Source organism: Panthera tigris, chromosome A2 (assembly GCF_018350195.1).
Source record: "Panthera tigris isolate Pti1 chromosome A2, P.tigris_Pti1_mat1.1, whole genome shotgun sequence".
Lineage (NCBI taxonomy): Eukaryota > Metazoa > Chordata > Mammalia > Carnivora > Felidae > Panthera > Panthera tigris.
In genome coordinates this window covers 95,350,356-95,371,226 of record NC_056661.1, presented here as the reverse complement: position 1 = coordinate 95,371,226, position 20,871 = coordinate 95,350,356, and the positions used below count along the sequence as shown (strand labels likewise).

The 20,871-nt window shown below is 39.6% G+C and overlaps 1 protein-coding gene and 1 non-coding gene across 4 annotated transcripts in view; both read left to right on the top strand.

The window, feature by feature from the left end:
* CDK6 (cyclin dependent kinase 6) overlaps positions 1-20,871 on the top strand; it is a 246,911-nt gene that overhangs the window by 32,528 nt on the left and 193,512 nt on the right. For 2 of the 3 annotated variants that reach the window (XM_042966511.1, XM_042966509.1), the window contains one exon: positions 2,312-2,360. The exons of the other annotated variant lie outside the window; for it this stretch is intronic. In XM_042966511.1, coding sequence (XP_042822445.1) covers positions 2,323-2,360 — 38 coding nt within the window. In that variant the 5' untranslated portion in view covers positions 2,312-2,322. The remainder of the gene's footprint in view (positions 1-2,311; positions 2,361-20,871) is intronic. 3 annotated transcript variants of the gene reach the window in all.
* LOC122236793 lies at positions 7,554-7,658 on the top strand. Its single transcript, XR_006215047.1, has one exon. It is a non-coding gene; the product is annotated as a U6 spliceosomal RNA (small nuclear RNA).

Genomic DNA, 20,871 nt, shown 5'->3' with positions numbered 1-20,871 from the left:
GCCTACTTTGGGGGCACTGGTTATTTGACCAGTTTTCTTCCACTGGGGCTCCAAGAACCCTTGAGTCAAGAGAAAGGGCCATATGTTTTTTCAAGTTAAAGAAATCATAGACTTTCAGTTATTCCTACTCGTTTGTTTTGTCTTTGAACAGGAGTTATTTATACGAGCACTGCTTGACCAGTATTTGTCTTCCAAGATCACATTATAGCAGTGGTCATCAACTGGTAGCGGTTTTACCTCTCAGGGGATATTTGGCAATCTCTTTGTCATAGCTGGGGAAGGATGTTGCTACTGGCATCCAATAAGTGAATGTCATGGATGAATATCCTACAGGGCACAGGACAGCTCCCTACTGCAAAGAAAATGCAAAATGTTGATAGTGCTGAGGTTCAGAAGGCCTGCGTTACAGGAAGGCACCGTTAACATCAATTCGTAAGAAGCGAAAAACAGTAAAAGTCTGTGTTATAAATTGATCCATAGATAGGTCCAAAACTATCTAGCGTTAATAGGTTTAACATTTAGGGCACCTGGGTGGCTCAATCAATTGAGTGTCCAACTCTTTTTTTTTTTTTAATGTTTATTTATTTGAGGGGGGTGGGATGCACAGAATCCAAAACAGGCTTTAGGCTCTGAACTGTCAGCACAGAACCCGACACGGGGCTCAAACTCCCGAATCATGAGATCATGACCTGAGCCAAATTTGGACGTCCAACCAACTGAGCCACCCAGGGGCCCCTGAGTGTCCACCTCTTGATTTTGGCTCAGGTCGTGATTCCAGGGTTGTGAGATTGAGCCCTGATCTCCACACTGAGCATGGAGCCTCCTTAAGATTCTCTCTCTCAGAGAAGGAGAGACAAACCAAGAAAGAGAATCTTAATTATAGAGGGGCGAGGTATGTGGGGGGCTCTTAAACAAGTGACGGGGGTTAAGGAGTACAGTTGGGATGAGCACTGAGTGATGTTGGAGTTGTTGTATCACTGTATTGTGTACTTGAACCAATGTAACACTGTATGTTAACTAACTGGAATTAAAATAAAAACTTAAAAAAAAAAGATTCTCTCTGTCTCCTCCCTCCTAAAATAAAAAATAATAATAATAATTAAAAATAAAAATACATTTAACATTCATATCATCAGCTGTCTGATGTTCGTATTTCCCTTACCATCAATGGATGAGAAGAGGAAAACCCAGAGGAGGGATAAGTTTTTTCCTTAATTTAATTGGGAGCAAGATGAGATGGCTGAGGTAGATGGAGCTAAAGTCAACTGGAAAATTTAATATTTCCTTAAGAGTGTGGCTTAGGACTGCAACCCATGATGAAGGTCAAGAGGTAAAAGGTTGTTACATTTTTTTCTAATTGAATTTTCATTAGTTTTATTTTATCCTTACCGGGAAATCAAGGGTTTTTAAAAAAAGGACCAAGGAAGCAAGATGGCTCAGTGACCCCTTCTTCCAAGAGTATATATTTATCCTCAAGTGAAGAAAGCCCAAGGGAGTTCAGACAACTGACACCTTCAATTAGAGCCCTTTCCAGATTATGGATGCGTTGCCTCATGTCTATTCTTTATTGTCTTAACATATATCACAGTGGCTGGTATATCAGGTTTTACAGTTTTCCTTCTAATGCCTCCGTTTATAAACTGTCCTTAATCCATATGAGGGGATTAAATAAAATAACCAGTGGAGACGAACTCTTTTTTTTTTTTTTTAATGTTTATTTTTGAGAGAGAGAGAGCAAAAGAGAGACAGAGCACAAGTGGAGGAGAGGCAGAGTGGAGGAAGACGCAGAATTGGAAGCAGCCTCCAGGCTCTGAGCTATTAGCACAGAACCCAGTGCGGGGCACGAACCCACCAACTGTGAGCTCATGAGCTGAGCCGAAGTCAGACGTTTTACCGACTGAGCCACCCAGGTGCCCCAAGACGAACTCTTAAGATTCATTAAAGTGGGTGATTCTGAAGTCTATGAATATGGTAGATGGCATAGATAGGCAGAGGCTTCATTTGTTTTTCTAGTCCTCTAGACTTGACCCTCGAAGGTTAATTTCCCTTCTACTTGAGGTGGTCTGATATTAACCAAGTCCAACAGGCTTTTCCTTCAAAATGTCCTTGGTGCCCATTTCTTTCTCTTCTTTGTCATTGTTATTATGCTAGGGTTCTGTCAACATAGAGCTATATGGTTTAACTTTTTTCTCTCTTGTGTTAACCATCTTTCAGTTTATATCCTGACCTCTTCCCATATCACTCTGTACTCAAAATGCCCTTTAATTTCTACCAACCACATCAAATCTGGATTTTTCTGCCTGTCTTTCAGAGCCCTGCATAATGTGGATCTGTTCTACGTGTTCATGCTCCACCATCTTGTGAGTGAACTCTGCCTTGCTTGGCCCTCAGACAGAGCCTCATTGCTATCCCCAGCAAGCCTTGCCCATGTGGCTCCCTGTATGGCCTGCCTTCTCCTCTCTTTACCTATTTGATATGCACCCATCTTCAAAGGTTAGGCTCTGATCTTATCAGCTCCATAAGAGTATTTCTGGAAACGTGAGTGCTTCCATTGATCATTTCTCCTCTGAGAAGTTTGTTTCCTGTGGTTTAACTCTGTGTTCTATCTTGTCCTACAGTATGGGTGGTTATTTCACATGGTCATGTCTTCTTTCCTCAGCTGTAATAAAAGATCTTTGTGAATAGAGCTCATGACTTTTTAATTTTTTTTTAACGTTTATTTATTTTTGAGACAGAGAGAGACAGCATGAACGGGGGAGGGTCAGAGAGAGAGGGAGACACAGAATCGGAAGCAGGCTCCAGGCTCTGAGCCATCAGCCCAGAGCCCGACGCGGGGCTTGAACCCACGGACCGTGAGATCGTGACCTGAGCTGAAGTCGGACGCCCAACCGACTGAGCCACCCAGGCGCCCCTAGAGCTCACGACTTTTATTTGTCTTCAGTGGTTAGCATACTGCTGACCATACTGCAAGTGCTTAGTAAATGCTCTTGTTTGGTGGATTGTGTGAGATACTCTGTTTCTTTAAATATTATATCGAAATAATATGCACAGAGGCAGTAATAACAATTATGGGGTATGAGAAAGCCTGAAAAGATTAATTACTACCCATCATCCTAACATGGGGTTACATGGGAAAGGTATGTCTTAAAAATAGTATCAGAACATATATGGAATGAACACCCCTCCCTCAATAGCAGTTTTTCAACTGAGGGAGATTTTGTCTTCGGGACATTTGGCAATGTCTGCAGATCTTTTTTGGTTGACAGTTGGAGGGATGCTGCTGGTATTTAGTGGGCAGAGGCCAAAAATGCAGCTAAACACCCTAAATGCACAGGGCAGCCTCCCACAACAAAGAGTTGTTTGGCCTCAAGGGTGAATATTCCCCTGGTTGAAACACCCCCACTCATAACGCTGTGTGGACACCACCATCAACATCCTTCACCACCTAAAGGGATGAGAGCAAGCAAAAAGCAGTGCATATTTTTATATGGAGGAAATGATTATATATTATAAACTCCTAAACAGTGGGAACTGCAGCCTTGTACATAAACCAGAATGGCAGGACAGTTTAAAAAAACGTGTGATAGCTGCTTAGGTAATAAACGGGCACTTCATGTCTTTGGCCTTGCCTTTGGGAGGAGAGGACAGTAAACAGAATTCTCTTAAGGCTAACCACATCTATCCCACAATTTCAGAAAATGAGAGGCATCTGCTAACCCGAAAGATATATTCAAATATTAAGTCACGTTTTTAATAAGCTGGGATTCCTCCAAAAGGTTTGATAGTATATTAGAACATGAAAGCATACATTCTTCTGCTTTTTCAAAAATTTTAAAATCTTCCCTGAAGAATACTTGATAATTTTTAAGGTATAGGAGTAATATGCTTTTCCTCCTGAAATTAATTTTGGGAGGTACTTTTGCTGCATCAGTGGTAGAATGGTACAGTGGGAAGGACAGTTCACAGAAAGATCCTAAGCAGGTCGCCTTAACCGTTACCTACCTCATTTTCTTCATTGTCAAAAAGGAGATTAAGGCTTGATGACCTTTGGTTTTAAAATTCTACGTTTTGGTTTATTTTCAAATAGTAAAAAAAGAGATTATTTAGTTATTTATGAGAGAAAATTTGAAGGCATAAATTATACCAGTTTGTTTCTTAGAAACTTCAGAAATATCCTTTCCTACAAAGGCTTACTTCCAGTGTTTAAAGAAAGCAAGGAATTCCTGTTATAAGTAAAAGTTGTCCCCACCTCCAAACAAAATAAAAAGAGTCAAATAAAATTTACAGCTGAAATTAAAATGTCATTGTTAGCCAATTTTGAAAATTCTGCCCATTTTCTTTTCTATGTTTATACTTAAGTATAAAGAAAATATTTTAATAGTACTAATAACGCTGAGTTTTTCACATAATTCATGTTAAGCTAGATGCTTCCAGAAATTTGCTGTTTGTAAAGGTGTAAAACACATTTGAAAGCTTTATTAAGGTTTTTAGTCTACCATTTAGTAAGCTATTGGGCTCTGAATGAAAGGATGAAGCTTTCCTATCTGCTAGATGGAAAATTAAGTGGGACTTTGAAATTTCCTCCTTTTTCCTAACATGGCAATTCATATATTCACAAGTTTGGGGATATTATAATATCACAAGTAATGAAGCTTGCTTTTGTGGTGTCTCTATTCTGATGAGACTGGGAGGCTGACTTTGGCATATCCCAGTTCATCCAGGGACCTGTTCTAGAACTTAGGGATTAGTTATTAGGATTGCCTGATTTGAAGATGCTTTTTAGATACACTCGAAGATGCTAAGGGCATCCAGGATCTCATTCCGAGAGTTGATGTTGCCTGCAGGGAATAGCACTATGTGACATGGGATACATTCATAAAACGGTGCCTTAGATGACTTTTCACTTAGTAGAGGCTACCTGAACACCTCCTGAATGCAAGGCACTTACTGTAAGCAGTATGTACAGTGGGGAATCAAAATGTGTATAAATAGTCCCTGTTTTCAGTGAGCTTAGGATATAGTGGGAGGAAAGAGAGAAAGGGCCTATGCAAAATACTATAATTCGAAGAATAAAATAAGGACTATTCAGAGGCACAGATACAATTCTAAGCTACTTCAGAAGAAATGGTTTAACTTGTGGGAGTAGGAAAGTTAGACACCACAGAAGAGGTGAACCGTGAGCAGAATCACACAAGTGGAGATGAAGGAAATACGATGCATGGCAGACAAGTCTGAGGTGTTAAGTTGACCACAGTAAGAGAAGAAAGGAAGTAGTAGAGGTATGCACAAGTGGTGGGGTCAGAATAATAGAATAAACCAGGTTGAAATAGAATCTAGAGACAAGCAAACCAGGGAAAGGACCATTTTTGGCGGGGGAGAGAAAAGAATGGTGACCCAAATTGGCATAGTTTCCTTGTAATAAGAGGAGAGGTTAAGTAGGAGAGAATTGAGTGCAAGAATTGGCAGTCTGGGTAGCTGGTTGGTTGTGCAGGCGAACAGGGCCATAGAGTCAGCAAGGTGAACTGGGGTTGTAAGCCTGCGAGAGAAGATGGTGGTGCTACTGTTGGAAATAGAACTTCAGGAGAAGGGGTGGGTTTGATGGGACACTGGTGAGTTCTGTTCTGAACATGTTGAGTTATATGTGCTCTCAGGCAATAGCCAAGGCAGGGTTATAATTGAAGTACAGGAAATTGCGAGCTCCAGAGAGGAGTCCAGAAAACCTGTGACGGTCTTGAAGGAGACATAGATCTTTTTGAGTCCCACTTTGGAGTACCATATTGCACATAATATGTGTCCCACCTCAGGGAGCGACTCACAAATGCACCGTGTGGAAACTGAGCACACTGGGCTTGTGTCATCAGCCAAATGACTTGTTAACACACACACCGGTTTTCAGAAGCACAAGTGGTTCAAATCATGCCTCAGAAACAGTTGCTGTCTGTAGTAGATCCTTACGGTCACTGTCAAATCAGATGTCACATGTTCAGTCAGTGACTGAGCAAGAGCACCCAGATGTTGAAGGAAAAAGTAAGACCGTGAATGGAACCTTGAGATTACCTGCATTTAGAATTGACGGGGGGGGAAATGGGTCGGAGAAGAAGGCAGAGACCAGAGAAGTAGAGGTATTCGGGAGAACTCAGGGAAGCCATGGGAGGGGAGAGTTTCCAGGAGAAGGAGGCATTTCATTCAGGTATCCCAGGTGCTGTCAAGGGTTGAAGAGACTGCATTTAGTAGTGGGAAATTCTCAGTATCCATTTGAGAGACAGATTTGCTGGAAGAGAGAGAGGGGAAGCCAGGTAACAGATAACAAAGGAATGGGAAAGTGTAGCACAGAGAGTAGACTATCATTAAAAAAAATTGAGGGGATGGAATGTTGTTGGTAGAATGACAACCAGATTGAAGTAAGAGTGGTTTAACATTTTTGTTGTCATTATACAAAGGAACTATGAATGTGCTCGTAGATGCAAAGGAGAGATTGGAGAAGAATGATAGGGGGTAATAATTGATGATGTGAGGACTTAACAGAGTGTGGAGGGCACATTTGTTGGGGGACATCTCTCCTTGGATAGAAGGATACTTTCCTGTGAAACACGAGGGATGGAAGACCCATGGATGAGGCAAATGGCTCTGATTTTCTTCTGTTACAAGAAAAGACCATATGCAGATAGTAGGGAGAAATTGGGAGTCCTAGGTGAAAGCTGAAGGAAGTATCTAGAATTAGGTAGAGAGGGTGGAGGAAGAAGAGCCACGTGTCGAAGACCAGGAAGTGGAGCAATTGTCTGTCCTAAGAGAGACCTGAACAAGTAGAAGAATCTTTTTTTTTTTTTTAAGTTTAGTTATTTTGAAAGGGAGAGAGAGCACTAGCAGGGGAAGGGTAGAGAGAGAGAGAGAGGGTAGAGAGAGGGAAAGAACGATCCCAAGCAGGCTCCACACTGACAGTGCAAAGCCCTACACGGGGCTCGAACTTACCGTGAGATCATGACCTGAGCCAAGATCAAGAGTTGGACACTTAATTGAGCCAACCAGACGCCCTCCCCACCTCTTTTTTTTTTTTTTAAGTTTATGAACAAGTAGAAGAATCTAAAGTGATCAATACCCTTAGAGTCCCTTAGCCACAGAGAGAGTGTCCCTCATTCATCAATAAATTAAGGCTTTGTAACGTGCTAAAGGCATGCATAAGAAGCCTAATGCTTTAAAAAAATTGTTCTTGTAAATGAAATAAAAATGAAATGACTTATTCTTAAGAATTTTTATATTAATCATCATCATCTCACAACTAAGATTCTTAAGGATAAGTCATATTCATCATCATCATCATCTCACAACTGACTGAGCCCCTAGTTTTAAAAGCTGTACATATATATATATATATATATATATATATACACACACACACATAATTTTTTGGCATGTACTTAGAGTAGATTATTTAACTTATGTGTAGACACTTAAAACTTGTTAGGGTGATACATTTTTTAAAAAGTATACATAAAAAATATTTTAAAAACCTCTTTATAAAAGAGCTCTTCCATAGCCAATCCGTCCAAATTTATGCTCACTTGAGTAACGCATACACTAAAATTGGAATGATACAAAGAAGATGGACATGACCACCATGCAAGGATGACACACGAATTTGTGAAGTGTTCCGTATTAAAAAATAATTAATATGCTTAACTGGGCTTAGTAAAAGGTGGGTGAGCCTTCCATAAAACAGTTACTATATGTTGAATTCCTTTTCCATCGAAATGTTAACTTAGAGTTGAAATGCAAAAGGAGATTTGATACAGCATTTTGGCATTTGACATTTTAAAGTAATTTCATTAGATCATCAAGCTGTGAATTATTGAAGACTGTTCTCCTGTAAACAGTTTTTTCCATTATCTTTCTTTGAGTTAGAAACAAGTTGCATGCCATTTGCCTGGCAGAAGATAAATGTATTAAGTGCTAAAATATACAAAAATTTTGGCATTATGTCTTCTCTGCTTTTTATTAATGAATGCTTTTGTTTAGTCTTACATCAGATGACTAGAACAGATTTGTGTTTTGAATAGTTAAAGCCAGGAACAAAATTCTCTGTAATCGTGTTGACAAAATTCACTTGAAAAGTCGAATCTCACTTGGGATGAGTCATTTTCAATCTTCTTCCTACCCCAGCATGCCCAAGCAAGGAAGTAGACTCATCAGTTACAGTGGTTCCTCAAGACAGTGATTCCAGTCATGTGGGGACAATTTTGCTAACTGCCATATCTCCAGTGTTAGTGCATCGGAAGTGTCCAAGAACCTACTGTTGATTAATTGGCTGATTGTCAGTGGAGGGTAAGGAAGAGGTGTTTGACAAGGTCCGCAGGGGATTCTATATTATTTGGTCCTCATCCTCCAGCATTTCCCACCACATGAGGCAATTCATAACTGAAACAATTCAATCTAAACTAAGGCTAAGAATTAGCCTTCTCAAAAGTACTTTATGTGCTGCCCAAAGAGATGGTTGCTTTAGAGGTTCTTCTAGCAAACCTGTAAATACGTCCTGAGGTATTGTCTTTATTCTAACAGTTTATAAGTTGCATGCATTAGAAGTCAGAATGCAGAAACATTTCTGTTACAGTGTGAAGAAAAAGTATGTCTCAAGGTCAAGGTAACCACTGTTGTCTTTTCAGGAGTCTGTCAGAATGATGGCTGGCTGCCCATAGACAGGGAGCCAATTCTGTGGTGTGGTTGCCATGTTCCAGGATCTGCCTGGTATTAAAGGCTGGAAGCCCAATTTTATTAGTATACCTAGAGGGATTGAGAATCCAGGGATGACAGACTCATGCCAACCTCATAAGAAACCGAAGTTTGAACCAAAATGTTAATTTACTCTTTTCCAGTAAAAGCTGTACTTCTCGAGCATATTCAGATCTGCCAACCAAGGCATTGCCTTCCCTGCATGCTTATCTGTGAGAAAGCCAGATTAGAGTGGGACAGTTTGCACTGTGAGTGTGGAGCCCGTGAAGGGCGTGGGCTGATGATCTTAATGTCTGATGGCCTCAAACCCTGTGCTCAGTGCGTCCATTTTGACTGTAGGGAAGAAATCTGTTTGTCATACAAACTCCCTCCTCACCTGTGACAGAGTCTGAGCCACACTGCCAAATGGGGTCTTTCCAGAGTTTGCTTCTGTAAAGATAAAATCTAGGCTTTTTAAAAAGTACATTCAGTTGTTTACTCTATGCTCTGTTAGTTGCCACCACAGCCCTCTGTCCCTTAGATTTGAGGTGGTCATAGTCTCTTGGGCCTTTTCTGTTGGCAGTTCACCCTCATCCCTTATGTTTTCATTTTATCCACTTCAGTCTTAGACTTTTTCCTTCATTTTGGTTCAGGGGCTAAAATGGTTTCTGTCCCATGTCCTACTTACCCATCCTTTGTGTCTGTTCATTGAACTAACCTCCCTGACTGAAAACTAACCTCCTACAGATAACTTTTTGGCACATCCTTTAATAGTGGCATTTGAAAAAAGTTTAGTATATAAGTGAAGTATCTTAGAGTTCCCTAGTATTTTATTTACCTCCGTGTTTAACAAATACTAAACTATAAACTGTATGCTTGGATGTTTTAGAATTTTCGCGAATGGTTTTCTTGTGAATATCTAAAGAATAATATATCTATTTGAGGGGAAAATGTTCTACTCTTACCAACTCAGTTTTTCTTTAAGAAACTGATATTCTAATTCTGAAAGGGAAATACATTGTATATCTGAAAAACAAAGAAAAGAGAAGTGAAATATCAAAGAAGGAGGTCGGAAACAATAGAAGTACAATAAATAAACTGTATTTACACATTTAGCCACTTGTCAAGTATAATTATCTCTCAAGTTACTCTGTGAGGGTGATTAGAAAGACTAACCAGAGACAGTATAAACTATCGGGTTTATTGTCATTTTAGCCTGTCAGACCAAGTCAGTAAAAACTGCCCTCCTAGAACAACTTGTTAGCTACTCATTTCTCTGTTAGTTAAAGGGGGATATGTAGCCACTTTTGCTTCTTGGTTTTACTTTGAACAAAGAAGTATAAGCCAAGAGGGCAGTGATTAAATATCTACATGTCTGTAACTTTTTGGAGGTTGTAAGAGTATGTTCGTTCCCGACGTTCTATTTTTCAAAACTATTGTTCATTACCCAACAAGATGGGAATATTCGAAGTGATATTCTGTTAAAGCCAGGAAGCAACTAGTCAGTGACATTAGCAGAAATGTGCTTATCAGGCTAATACCGAGATCTAACCTTTGTATCTGCTCCTTGCATACACATAATGTAAAAATGTATAAAATTCTGACATTAGGAAAAACTAGTTGCGTTAACGTACCATGGGTAGTTGTGCTTAGAGAATTGGGCGCCATCACAGACGGGCTTATTGGTGTGTCAAGATTGAGGGTTGGAAGAAACAGAGAAATCAACTGTCTGCTGGAGCACAACTTAATTATCTTCTGTTGCTTTGTTGGGGCTCTGAATCCAGATTGGGGTAGGGCTTATCTAGGATGTGATTGAAGATGTGAAGTTGTTTGTTTCAGGAAGCTCTCTTTTTGTAGTTCCTTGGAAATTTCTCAAAATGTTGGAAGAGTGAACCATGTTGTCATGTTAAAACATTTTGTGACTAGTTTTGGCCTAAGTGTACTTTTGTACTGGCAAGATACATGGGGGATTTAGGCTTTACTCTGATAGCTAAATGAACTCAAATATTTGCTGAATGTAAATTGCTTTGATGGCGATTGGATCACACATTCGTAGATTCTGTACTTTGTTTTTCCGTTCATGAGCAAGACCTTCCTTGGAGTTAAGGGTAGAGTTAAGTTAAAGAGTAGCAAATTATTTCCCTCTTTGGAAATAAGCAAAATCACCCTCTGATAATAAAATATTTCTTTAACATGTCAAAATAGTTACCGAGGAAAGAAAGCATGAGTGGGGAAATGGGGATAACTCATTTAGCGGCTTGCTGTTTAGGAAATTAAATATGTTTAATAAAAGTGCAATTGCCTTATACTGTGTGACTTGAAAATAATGAGACAAAGAAAAAAATGAAAAGCACCATACTAGAACTTATATGGCCAAATAAATCTTATCCCACGGGATGCAGTCCGGTTTTCTAGCTCTCCTCTAATTGAGCAAAACATTTTCAGACTCTTTCGGAATTGTCTTGAGAACCGTTTCATGAGCCAAACCCTAAAATCAACATCTTTACTTTATTATCACACCTCTTTTTGGACCCAAAAGAATATTACTCAGCCTGATCCCCCACTTAATTTATCAGAATTGGCTCAGGCTATTTCCAAAAATACAGTGTGCTCTTTTATAGGACAATTGAATATTTGTATTCATTTATTTCTTCATTCGGTGATGGAGGCCTAGTGCCTCCAGTGCATCAAGTATGTTGTGGTAAGACATAGGGGTCTAGCTCTGTGGGCAGCAGGGAGACCAGTGAGGATCACAGAAGATGCACACCCCTGAGCAGTCTTTGCAGATGAGCAGGAGGTCACCAGTTGGACAGAGAAGAGAAGAGCTTTCTAGACAGAGGTATCCGCGTGTGTTGAGGCATGGAGCAAACGCCACGCGCATTTCAGGAACTGCACGTGTTTCAGGATGGATAGAATCTACTTAAAAGATGAGAACAGATTGGTAATAAGGGGCGAGATTGTGGGGATCCTAGTAAGCCATGGAATGGAGGATACAGTGGTTAAGAGTGAAGGTTCTCTCTCTTTTTTTTTAATGTTTATTTATTTTTGAGAGAGACAGAGAGAGTGTGTGTGTATGAGTGGGGAAGGGGCAGAGAGAAAGGGGGACAGAGAATCCAAAGCGGGCTCTGTGCTGACATCAGACAGTGCGATGCCAGGCTCGAACTCATGAACTGCAAGATCATGACCTGAGCTGAAGTCGGGCGCTTAACCAGCTGAACCACCCAGGCGCCCCAAGAGTGAGGGTTCTCTTGCCTGACTATCTGAGTTCAAATTCTGGCTCCTTCATTTATAAGTGTTGTGACACTGGGTGATCTCCGAATCTTCCAGCCTTAGTTCTTTTCATCCATAAAAGAGATGATGATGCCTACATTATAGGGTTAAGAGGTTTAAATACATAGATGCAGATAAAGTTCTCAGTATCATGCCTGGCACAGGGTAAGCGCTCAATAAACGTTAGATTTTTGTACTGCTACTTTGTCCTGTTGACAAGAAACAATAATGGAAGTATTTTAAAAAACAAAATATATGTATACTTTATTGCCTTGTGTAGCATTGACCACTCCTCTCTTCTTGAAACAGTCTCTTTCCTTGGTTTTTCTTTTTTTAAAATTTTTTATTTTTTTATTTTACAGAGAGAGAGAGAAAGAAAAAGAGCGAGGGGCAGAGCGATAGAGACAATCCCAAGTATGCTCCAAGTTCAGTGTGGAGCCCGATGTGGGGCTCGATCCCAGACCCTGAGATCGTGACCTGAGTCTGACATTCAGCTGACTGAGCCACTCAGGCGCCCCTGCTTTTTCTTTTTCAAATAGCTTTTTGACATGTCGTAAAGTTTACCCATTTGAAGTGGGTGATTAAAAGATTTTAGTGTATTCGCAGGGTTGTGTAACCATCACCATAATCTAATTTTAGAATGTTTTCATTCCCCCTTATAGAAACTCCACCCCCGTTAGCAGTCAGTCCCCATTTTCCTCCACCCCCTGCTACTTAACTGCTCACCCTAAGCAACCTCCAGTCTACTTTCTGTTTTTATCGATTTGCCGATTCTAGCCATTTCATATGAATGGAATCTATTCAATATGTAGTCTCTTATGACTGGCTTCTTTCACTTAGTGTAATGTTTTCAAGAGTCATCCACATTGTAGCATGTATCAGACCTTCATTCTTTTTTGTGGCTGAATGATATGCTACTGTATCTACATGACATTTTATTTATTCGTTCATCAGCTGGTGGACATTAGGTTGTTTCCACTTGTTGGCTATTATGAATAATGGAGCTGTGAACATTCCTGGTCAAGTTTATGTGTGGACATATGTTTTCGTTTCTCTTAGGTGTATATCAAGAAGTAGAATTGCTGGATCGTACAGTAACTCTATACCTAACAGTTGGAGGAACTACCCAACTGTTTTCCAGAGTGGCCACACCTAATTACATCCCTACCATAACAATATATGAAGGTTCCACTTTTCCTGCATTTTTGCAAATATTTGTTATTTATTACCTTTTTAATTTTAGCAGTCTTGGTGTATATGAAGTGGTATCTCATGGTTTTGCTTTACATTTCTCTAGTGACTAATGATGTGAACATCTCCTGTGTTTATTGGCCCTTATTATATCTTTAGAGAAATGTCTATTCAAATCCTTTGCCAGTTTTTATTTTACTTTATTTACTTTATTTTATTTTATTTTCAGCTTTATTGAGGTGTATTTGACAACCTCTGCCCATTTTTGAGTTAGGTTGTCTTTTTATTATTGATTATTTTATTGTTGATTACTGATTAGTATAATAATATTATTATATATATTTATATATTCTGGCTCCAAGTCTTTTATCAGATATATGATTTAAAGATAGTTTGTCCCATTCTTTGGGTTGTCTTTTCATTTTATTTTTATAAAATTTATTTTACTTATTTTGAGAGAGAGAGAGAGAGCACACAAAAGCAGGGGTGTGAGAGAAAGGGAGAGAGGGAGAGAGAATCCCAACCAGGCCCTGCACTGCCCACACACAGCTCAATGTGGGGCTCAGACTCACGAACCTCGAGACCATGACCTGAGCTGAAATCAAGAGCTGGAGGCCCAACCGAGGGAGCCACTCAGGTGCCCCTGTCTTTTCATTTTCTTGATTAAGTCCTTCATAGCACAAATGGCTTTAATTTTGATGAATCCAATTTACCTATTTTTTCTTCTATTGTTTGTGCTTTTGGTGTCATATCTAAGGTATCATTGCTCAACCCAAAGTCCTGAAGATATTCTCTTATGTTGTTTTTTTTAAAGAGTTTTAGCCCTGCAGTTTGATTTGTGATCCATTTTGAGTTAATTTTTATTTATGTTGTGAGGTAAGGGTCCAACTTCAGTGTTTTGCGTGTCAATATCCAGATATTCTGGCATCATTCATTGAAAAGTCTGTCCTTTCCCCATTGAATGGTCTTGTCAAACTTGTTGACAATCAGTTGAGCATAAATATGAGAGTTAATTTCTGGACCGTCAAGTCTATTCTGTTGATCTGTATATTTATCTTTATGCCAGTACCACACTGTCTTGAGTATTATAGCGTATAGTAAGTTTTAAAATCAAGAAGTCCCCCATCTTTTTCTTTTTCACGATTATTTTGGCTCTTTGGGCTGCTTGCATTTCTGTGTGGATTTGGGGATGATTTTGTCAATTTCTGCTAAAAACCTGGGGTTTTGCTATGGATTGCATTGAAGCTATCGATCAGTTTTGGGAGTACTGCTTCTTAACAGTTTCAAGGCCCTCTCATCTATGAATACGGATGTCTTTCCATTTTTGTAGATCTTTAATATCTTTTACCATTGTTTTGTAGTTTTTAGCGTACAATGAACTTTTTTTCTTACGTTTTTTCCTAAGTATTTTGTTGTTTTTGATGCTACTGTAAGTGGAACTATTTCCTTAATTCCCTTGTTTTTTGTGATGTAATTTTGTCAGCTGTTTTCTTGCCCATCTGATTCATTCAGGGATGCTGTTCTTGTTGCATGTTATAGCCCCTAAGATTCTGTCTCCTCTTTACGCTGATAATTTTTCAAAATATTACTTGACCTGTGTCCAGAACTCCAACTATGTGTTTACAGTTGTTCACTGGACATTACCACCTGAGTGTCACAAACATCCAGTTCATCTCTTCTGGAATGAACTCATTAATTACTCCTCATGTCTTCTGTTTTTTTCTTCTACTGTTTGGAAATAATACCACTATCTGCCATGTTGCCTAAACCAGCACTCTGAAAATCATTCTAATCTTCTTCCCTTCTTTCAACTTGAACATCCTGGTTGATCAACAAATCCTTTGGATTCTACTCCTAGATATTACTATGGGAGTATAAATTGGTGCAATCTTCTGTAAAACCATTTGAATCCAGAGCTTTTTAAAAATATATATTTTTGATTCAGGAAAATATTTAACTTTTGATTTTTTGCAATGTCACTTACAGGATTTTATCATAGGGTAATGAGCCAACATTATAAGAATAGGGTAATGGTTTAATAAATTATGTAAATTTAGTGCATCTTAAAAATGGTTTTATCATCTATGTACACATATATAGAGACTTGTGAAAGCATTTGATACATTGTCAAATTTTTAAATTGCAAAATATTTATGTAAATTATGATCCTCTTTTTGTTTTTTTTTGGTTTTTTTTTTTTTTAAAGAAAGGGAATTTTTATTTTTAACTTCTTAAGAGTGAGAGAGCACGAGCAGAGGAGGAGCAGAGGGAGAGGAAGAGAGAGACTCTTAAGCAGGCTCCATGCCAAGCGCAGAGCCCAACACGGGACTCGATCTAACGACCATAAAATCATGACCTGAGCTGAAATCAAGAGTTGGACGCTTAAGTGACTGAGCCACCCGGGCACCCCTATGATTCTCTTTTGGTTTAACAAAATAGAAGATAAGTTCCAAGAGAGCAGGGATCTTGTCTGATTGACATTGATACCCCCCAAAGAGTGTAGGAGCTTAGTAAATATTTGTTGGTTGTACTGGTCTCTCTCTTTACTGTTCCACTTGCTTTAATATATCTGTATTTCTTACCTAGGCTCTTGCAAACACTTTGAACTTGGTTTCCTCACCTCCAGTTTTATTCCCCTACAGTCCAACCTCTCTTCTGCAGTCAGAATGGTATTTCCAGGTGGTAAATCTGGCCATAGCCTCGCCTACTGGGTCATCATTTGATTCTTCCCAGTGCTCATCAGATAATTTACAGACTTCTTAGCCTGGATTACCAACCCCTCTGTAATTTCACTTCTGTGTACTTTTCCAGCTCTTCTCTTGCCATTTTCCAAGATAATCATCAAGTCATGCCAAACTATCCACAGTTCTCCAAATATGAATTTTCCTGCATACCTACATACCTTTGGACATGCTGTTCCTTCTGCCCAGACCATTCCAAACTTCCTTGGTTTATCTGGCAAATTCCAAATCATCCTTAGAGATTCTGCTCCCCAGCCACTTACCCTCTAGGCACATTTGAGTGCCTCTTCTACAGGGTTTCCATAATTCTGGAACTCTTTTTTTTTTTAATTTTATTTTATTCGTTTACTTTATTTTTGACAGGCAGAGAGAGACAGAGTGCATGTGGGGGAGGGGCAGAGAGAGAGGAGACACAGAATCGGAAGCAGGCTCCAGGCTCTGAGCTGTCAGCACAGAGCCCGATGTGGGGCCCGAACTCACAAACCATGAGATCATGACCTGAGCCAAAGTCGGACGCTCAACCAACTGAGCCACCCAGGCGGCCCCATAATTCTGGAACTCTTTTATAACCCTTAATATATATGAGATAGACATCTCTTTAGGGCTAGAGAGTTAGTGAGGGCAGGGACTATATTCTCCTCTGCCTTCAACTCATCATCTTACTGCTGAACGGACTTCTGCTATATCTCCATTTCAGGGCTTCCCAGCTTTGGTCTGAGGCCTGGTACTAATTTACTATCATCTGTGATAAAATTAGAAAAATAAGGGCCCTGTGGTAAATTTTTCAGAAAGCGAAATCTGTTTACATTTTGGGTGTTAAAATGTGCTTTTTCTAATGAAATGATGTTGATAGTGGATGGTAGGGTATATTTAGGTCTTTAGTTGACAACATTCTGTCAGAGCCCAAAATTTGTTGGAAATTTTACAGTTCCCTGAAAACCAAAGGTCTGGGAACACTGCTGTATCTCATGGGGTGGCACCAAGTCCCCAAAGTCAAAAGCCTATGAGTCATCCTTGGCTTCTCCTCCTTCCTCATCCTTCCACCCCCGCCACATTCAGACACTTAGCAAGTCCTGCCAATTCAACCTCCTAAATATTTCTGGAATCTGTACTCTCCTCTCCGTCCTTGCTGCCAATTCCTTAGGACAGGCCCTCTTTATTTTCCCTGTACAACTGCAGCAGTCTCCTGACTGGTGTTCTTGCCACTGTTCCCCTCTTCTTCATGCTCATCAGAATGAGCTACTTAAAAATCAAAAGTAGATATCCATTTACTACGGGATTAGATTTCCTTATGGCATACAAGATTTTCCTCCAGTGGGATTTCTTGCTGTCCTTTGTTCACACTTTCTCCTGGTTTTGAATGCCCTTTCTTTACCACATTCTTAGGTAACTCCTGTCTAAGTTGAATTGTCACTTCCTCCACAAACACTTTCCTACAAGTCTGAGTTAGGTGCCCCTCTTTATTGCTCTTAAAGTCCCTTGTATATATCTCTACCTCAGCATTTCCAGATTAGTCGATATTCATCTTTTTATATCTGCATTCCCGCTAGACTCTGAACAGCTTAAAAAAATGTATTTTATCCCTAGATCTTTCTATACCTAGCACCCAGTACAAAGCTAGAAAATAACAAATATTGAATGAATGTTTGTTGGCTGCATGCATTTGTTTGGTATTATGATCATATGTACACTGTGAAAGGTTTATTGGCCAGAGTGAGGGCTGAGTACAAGAAATCTCTACGAGGCAGAGAACAGGATCCCTCCATAGACATTTAGGCAAGAGTGATGAGTACTTGAACTCAGGAAGTAGCAGTGGGTAGAGAAGTATTTAGGTGGTGCAGTTGCTGGTTGATTAAATGTAAAGGGTCAGGAAAGAACCTAAAATTACTTGAAGGTTTCTGGGATTAGGAAATTGGTTGGACGGTGGTGTGATTCACCAAGGGGGGTGAGCCCTGTTCTAAACACTTTGAAATTGAGATGTTCAGAATATTGGTTGAAGTTGTCCAAAAGGTGACTGGGTATGGGGTTTGGGGAGAGAACTGTTTTGGAGAGATAGATTGTAGATTCTGCAGCCTTTCTTTAGAATTATATGAAGTCTTTTTTAAAAAATGTTTATTTATTTTTGAGACAGACAGAGCATGAGTGGGGGAGGGGCAGAGAGAGAGGGAGACACAGAATCCAAAGCAGCTCCAGGCTCTGAGCTGTCAGCACAGAGCCTGACGCAGGGCTCGAACTCACAGACCGCGAGATCGTGACCTGAGCCGAAGTCGGACGCTCAACCGACTGAGCCACCCAGGCGCCCCAAGAGTTATATGAAGTCTTGACCATGAAGGAGATAATTATCATTTGTTGTTGCACAGGTGGTTGGTGGTACATTGGGTAGGAAGAGACAAGATCATGAGATTCTAGATACTGAAGGTACAGATCAAAGAGGAGAAAAAAAGCATATGAAGGTTCTAATTGAAATCCTGGTTGTTTCTTACAGTTCTATCACTCTAGACAAAATTACTGTTTATCTCAGCTTCTTCATCTGTAAAATGAGAATAATAGTACCCACTTAACAGAGATATTGAAAGAATTCAGTGAGTTTGCATGTGTAAAGTCCCACGCTTTACTCTAGGGGCTCATAAATGATAGGTCAGAGAGGGGATTCAAGAAAATATTTCTCAGATCATGAAGATAGTTTGAAAACAAAGCATTTCTTAGTGGTGACATTGGGAATTACAATTAACATCTTAAACTTGAAACAGTCTAGTTTGAAATAATACTAACTTAGCTTTTATAGTATTGAAAGCTTTTTTCCTGTACAGCTCTATCCCCTTTTATGCTATGATTGTTATGCACTTCATCTTTATATATTGTGTGGCCATTATCATAGATTTATAATTGTTGCCATATGCATTTGTCTTTTCAATCATATTAGGAAAAAAAAAAGTTCCAAACCAAACTACAATATTACTGGTTTTCTTTATGTTTATGTGTGTAGTTAATTACCCTTGCCAGTGTTCTTATTTGATTCATGTGGCTTTGAGTTACTCTCTTGTGCCCTTTCATTTCAACCTGATGGACTCCCTGTAGCATTTCTTCTAGGGCAGGTCTCCTGGCCACATACTGCTGCAGCTTTTGTTTATCTGAGCATGCCTGGAGTTTACCTTCATCTTTGAAGCATAGTTTCTCTGGATATAGAATTCTCGTTTAACAGTTTTTTCCTTCAGCACTTTACATTTGTCATCCACTGCCTTCTGCCCTCCAGTGTTTGGATGAGACATGGGCTATTAATCCTACTGAGTTTCCTTTGTAGGTGGTGAGTAGCTTATCTCTTGCTGCTTTCCAGATTCTTTTTTTGCTTTTTGAAAGTTCGATTTGTACTGTCTCAGTATGGATTGTCTTGCCTCATGTTTATGTGCCTAGAAAGCACTCAAATAAAGGATCATAATAATAATGCTGAATTAAATTATTGTCATTTCATTAATAACAATAATGATCATGAATTACCCATCAGTAGAACACAATCAGTATAGTGTGCTTAAAAAGTAGGGGCGCCTGGGTGGCTTGGTCGGTTAGGCGTCTGACTTCGGCTCAGGTCATGATCTCATGGTCCGTGAGTTCGAGCCCCGCTTTGGGCTCTGTGCTGACAGCTCAGAGCCTGGAGCCTGTTTCAGATTCTGTGTCTCCCTCTCTCTCTGCCCCTCCCCTGTTCATGCTCTGTCTCTCTCTGTCTCAAAAATAAATAAACGTTAAAAAAAAATTAAAAAGTCAAGAAAATATTCAGTGCATGCTATAGAGAATTCCATTAAAAACTTTAATTAAAAAAATTTTTTAAGTTTATTTATTTATTTTGAGAGATAGTAAGTATGTGCACAGGCGGGAGAGGGGCAGAGCAGAGAGACAGAATCCCAAGCAGTCTCCATGCCATCAGCACAGAGCCTGATGCGGTGCTTGAACTCAAGAACTGTGAGATCATGACCTGAGCCTAGACCAAGATTTGGACACTGAACCACTTAACCGACTGTGCCACCCAGGCACCGCAAAACTTTAGTTTTTAAAAGTAGTGTGAGGGCTTGAGATGGGTAGGAATCAGGTATTGAAAATATTCACTTATGTGGAACACCCAGTTGCCTGATAGAATCGCATTATGAGTTGTTCTTACGGTTCTTTGCAAAAGAAAAATTCTTCTTTGGGGGACATGTAGTTGCAGCTACACTTCCACATTCTTATCTCCTTTAGTTGTTTTTGTTTTTTTTAATCTTTTTGAACATTTATTTATTTTTTGAGAGACAGAGAGAGACAGAGCATGAGCAGGGGAGGGGCGGAGAGAGAGGGAGACACAGAATCTGAAACAGGCTCCAGGCTCTGAGCTGTCCGCACAGAGCCCGATGCAGGGCTGGAACCCACAAACCATGAGATCATGACCTGAGCCCAAGTCTGACGCTCAACTGACAGAGCCACCCAGGCGCCCGTATTTTTTTTTAAGCTTTTTTTGTTAAGTTTATTTGTTTTGAGAGAGACAGAGAGAGTGCAAGTGGGGAGGGGAGAAAGAGAGAGAGAGAGAGAGAGAGAGAGAGAGAGAGAGAGAGAGAGAATCCCAAGCAGGCTGCATGCAGTCAGTGCGTATACTCTTTTGAAACCTGCATTTTCTTTCATTAATATATTATGAATGTCTTGCTTTCAGTGCCATGAAATATTCACCTTATTATGTGAAATATTCCTAGAACAAAGATCAAACTCTAAAACAAAACTGTGTAGGCATACTACATCATAACTTAGTATTCTATATTTTTACATGTGAACAAAACAGCCTAATTTCAGATGCCTGAGTTTGGCAGTTGATAGAGATAACAGTTCTTTCAACTTTTCCAACTATGTTCTGTTTTTCTTATCTTTTAATATAGTTTCCTGATGGTGTTCTTAAAATATATTTATAGAACCTTTCTGAATTCTTAACACAGTAGTTCTTGGAAGTTTT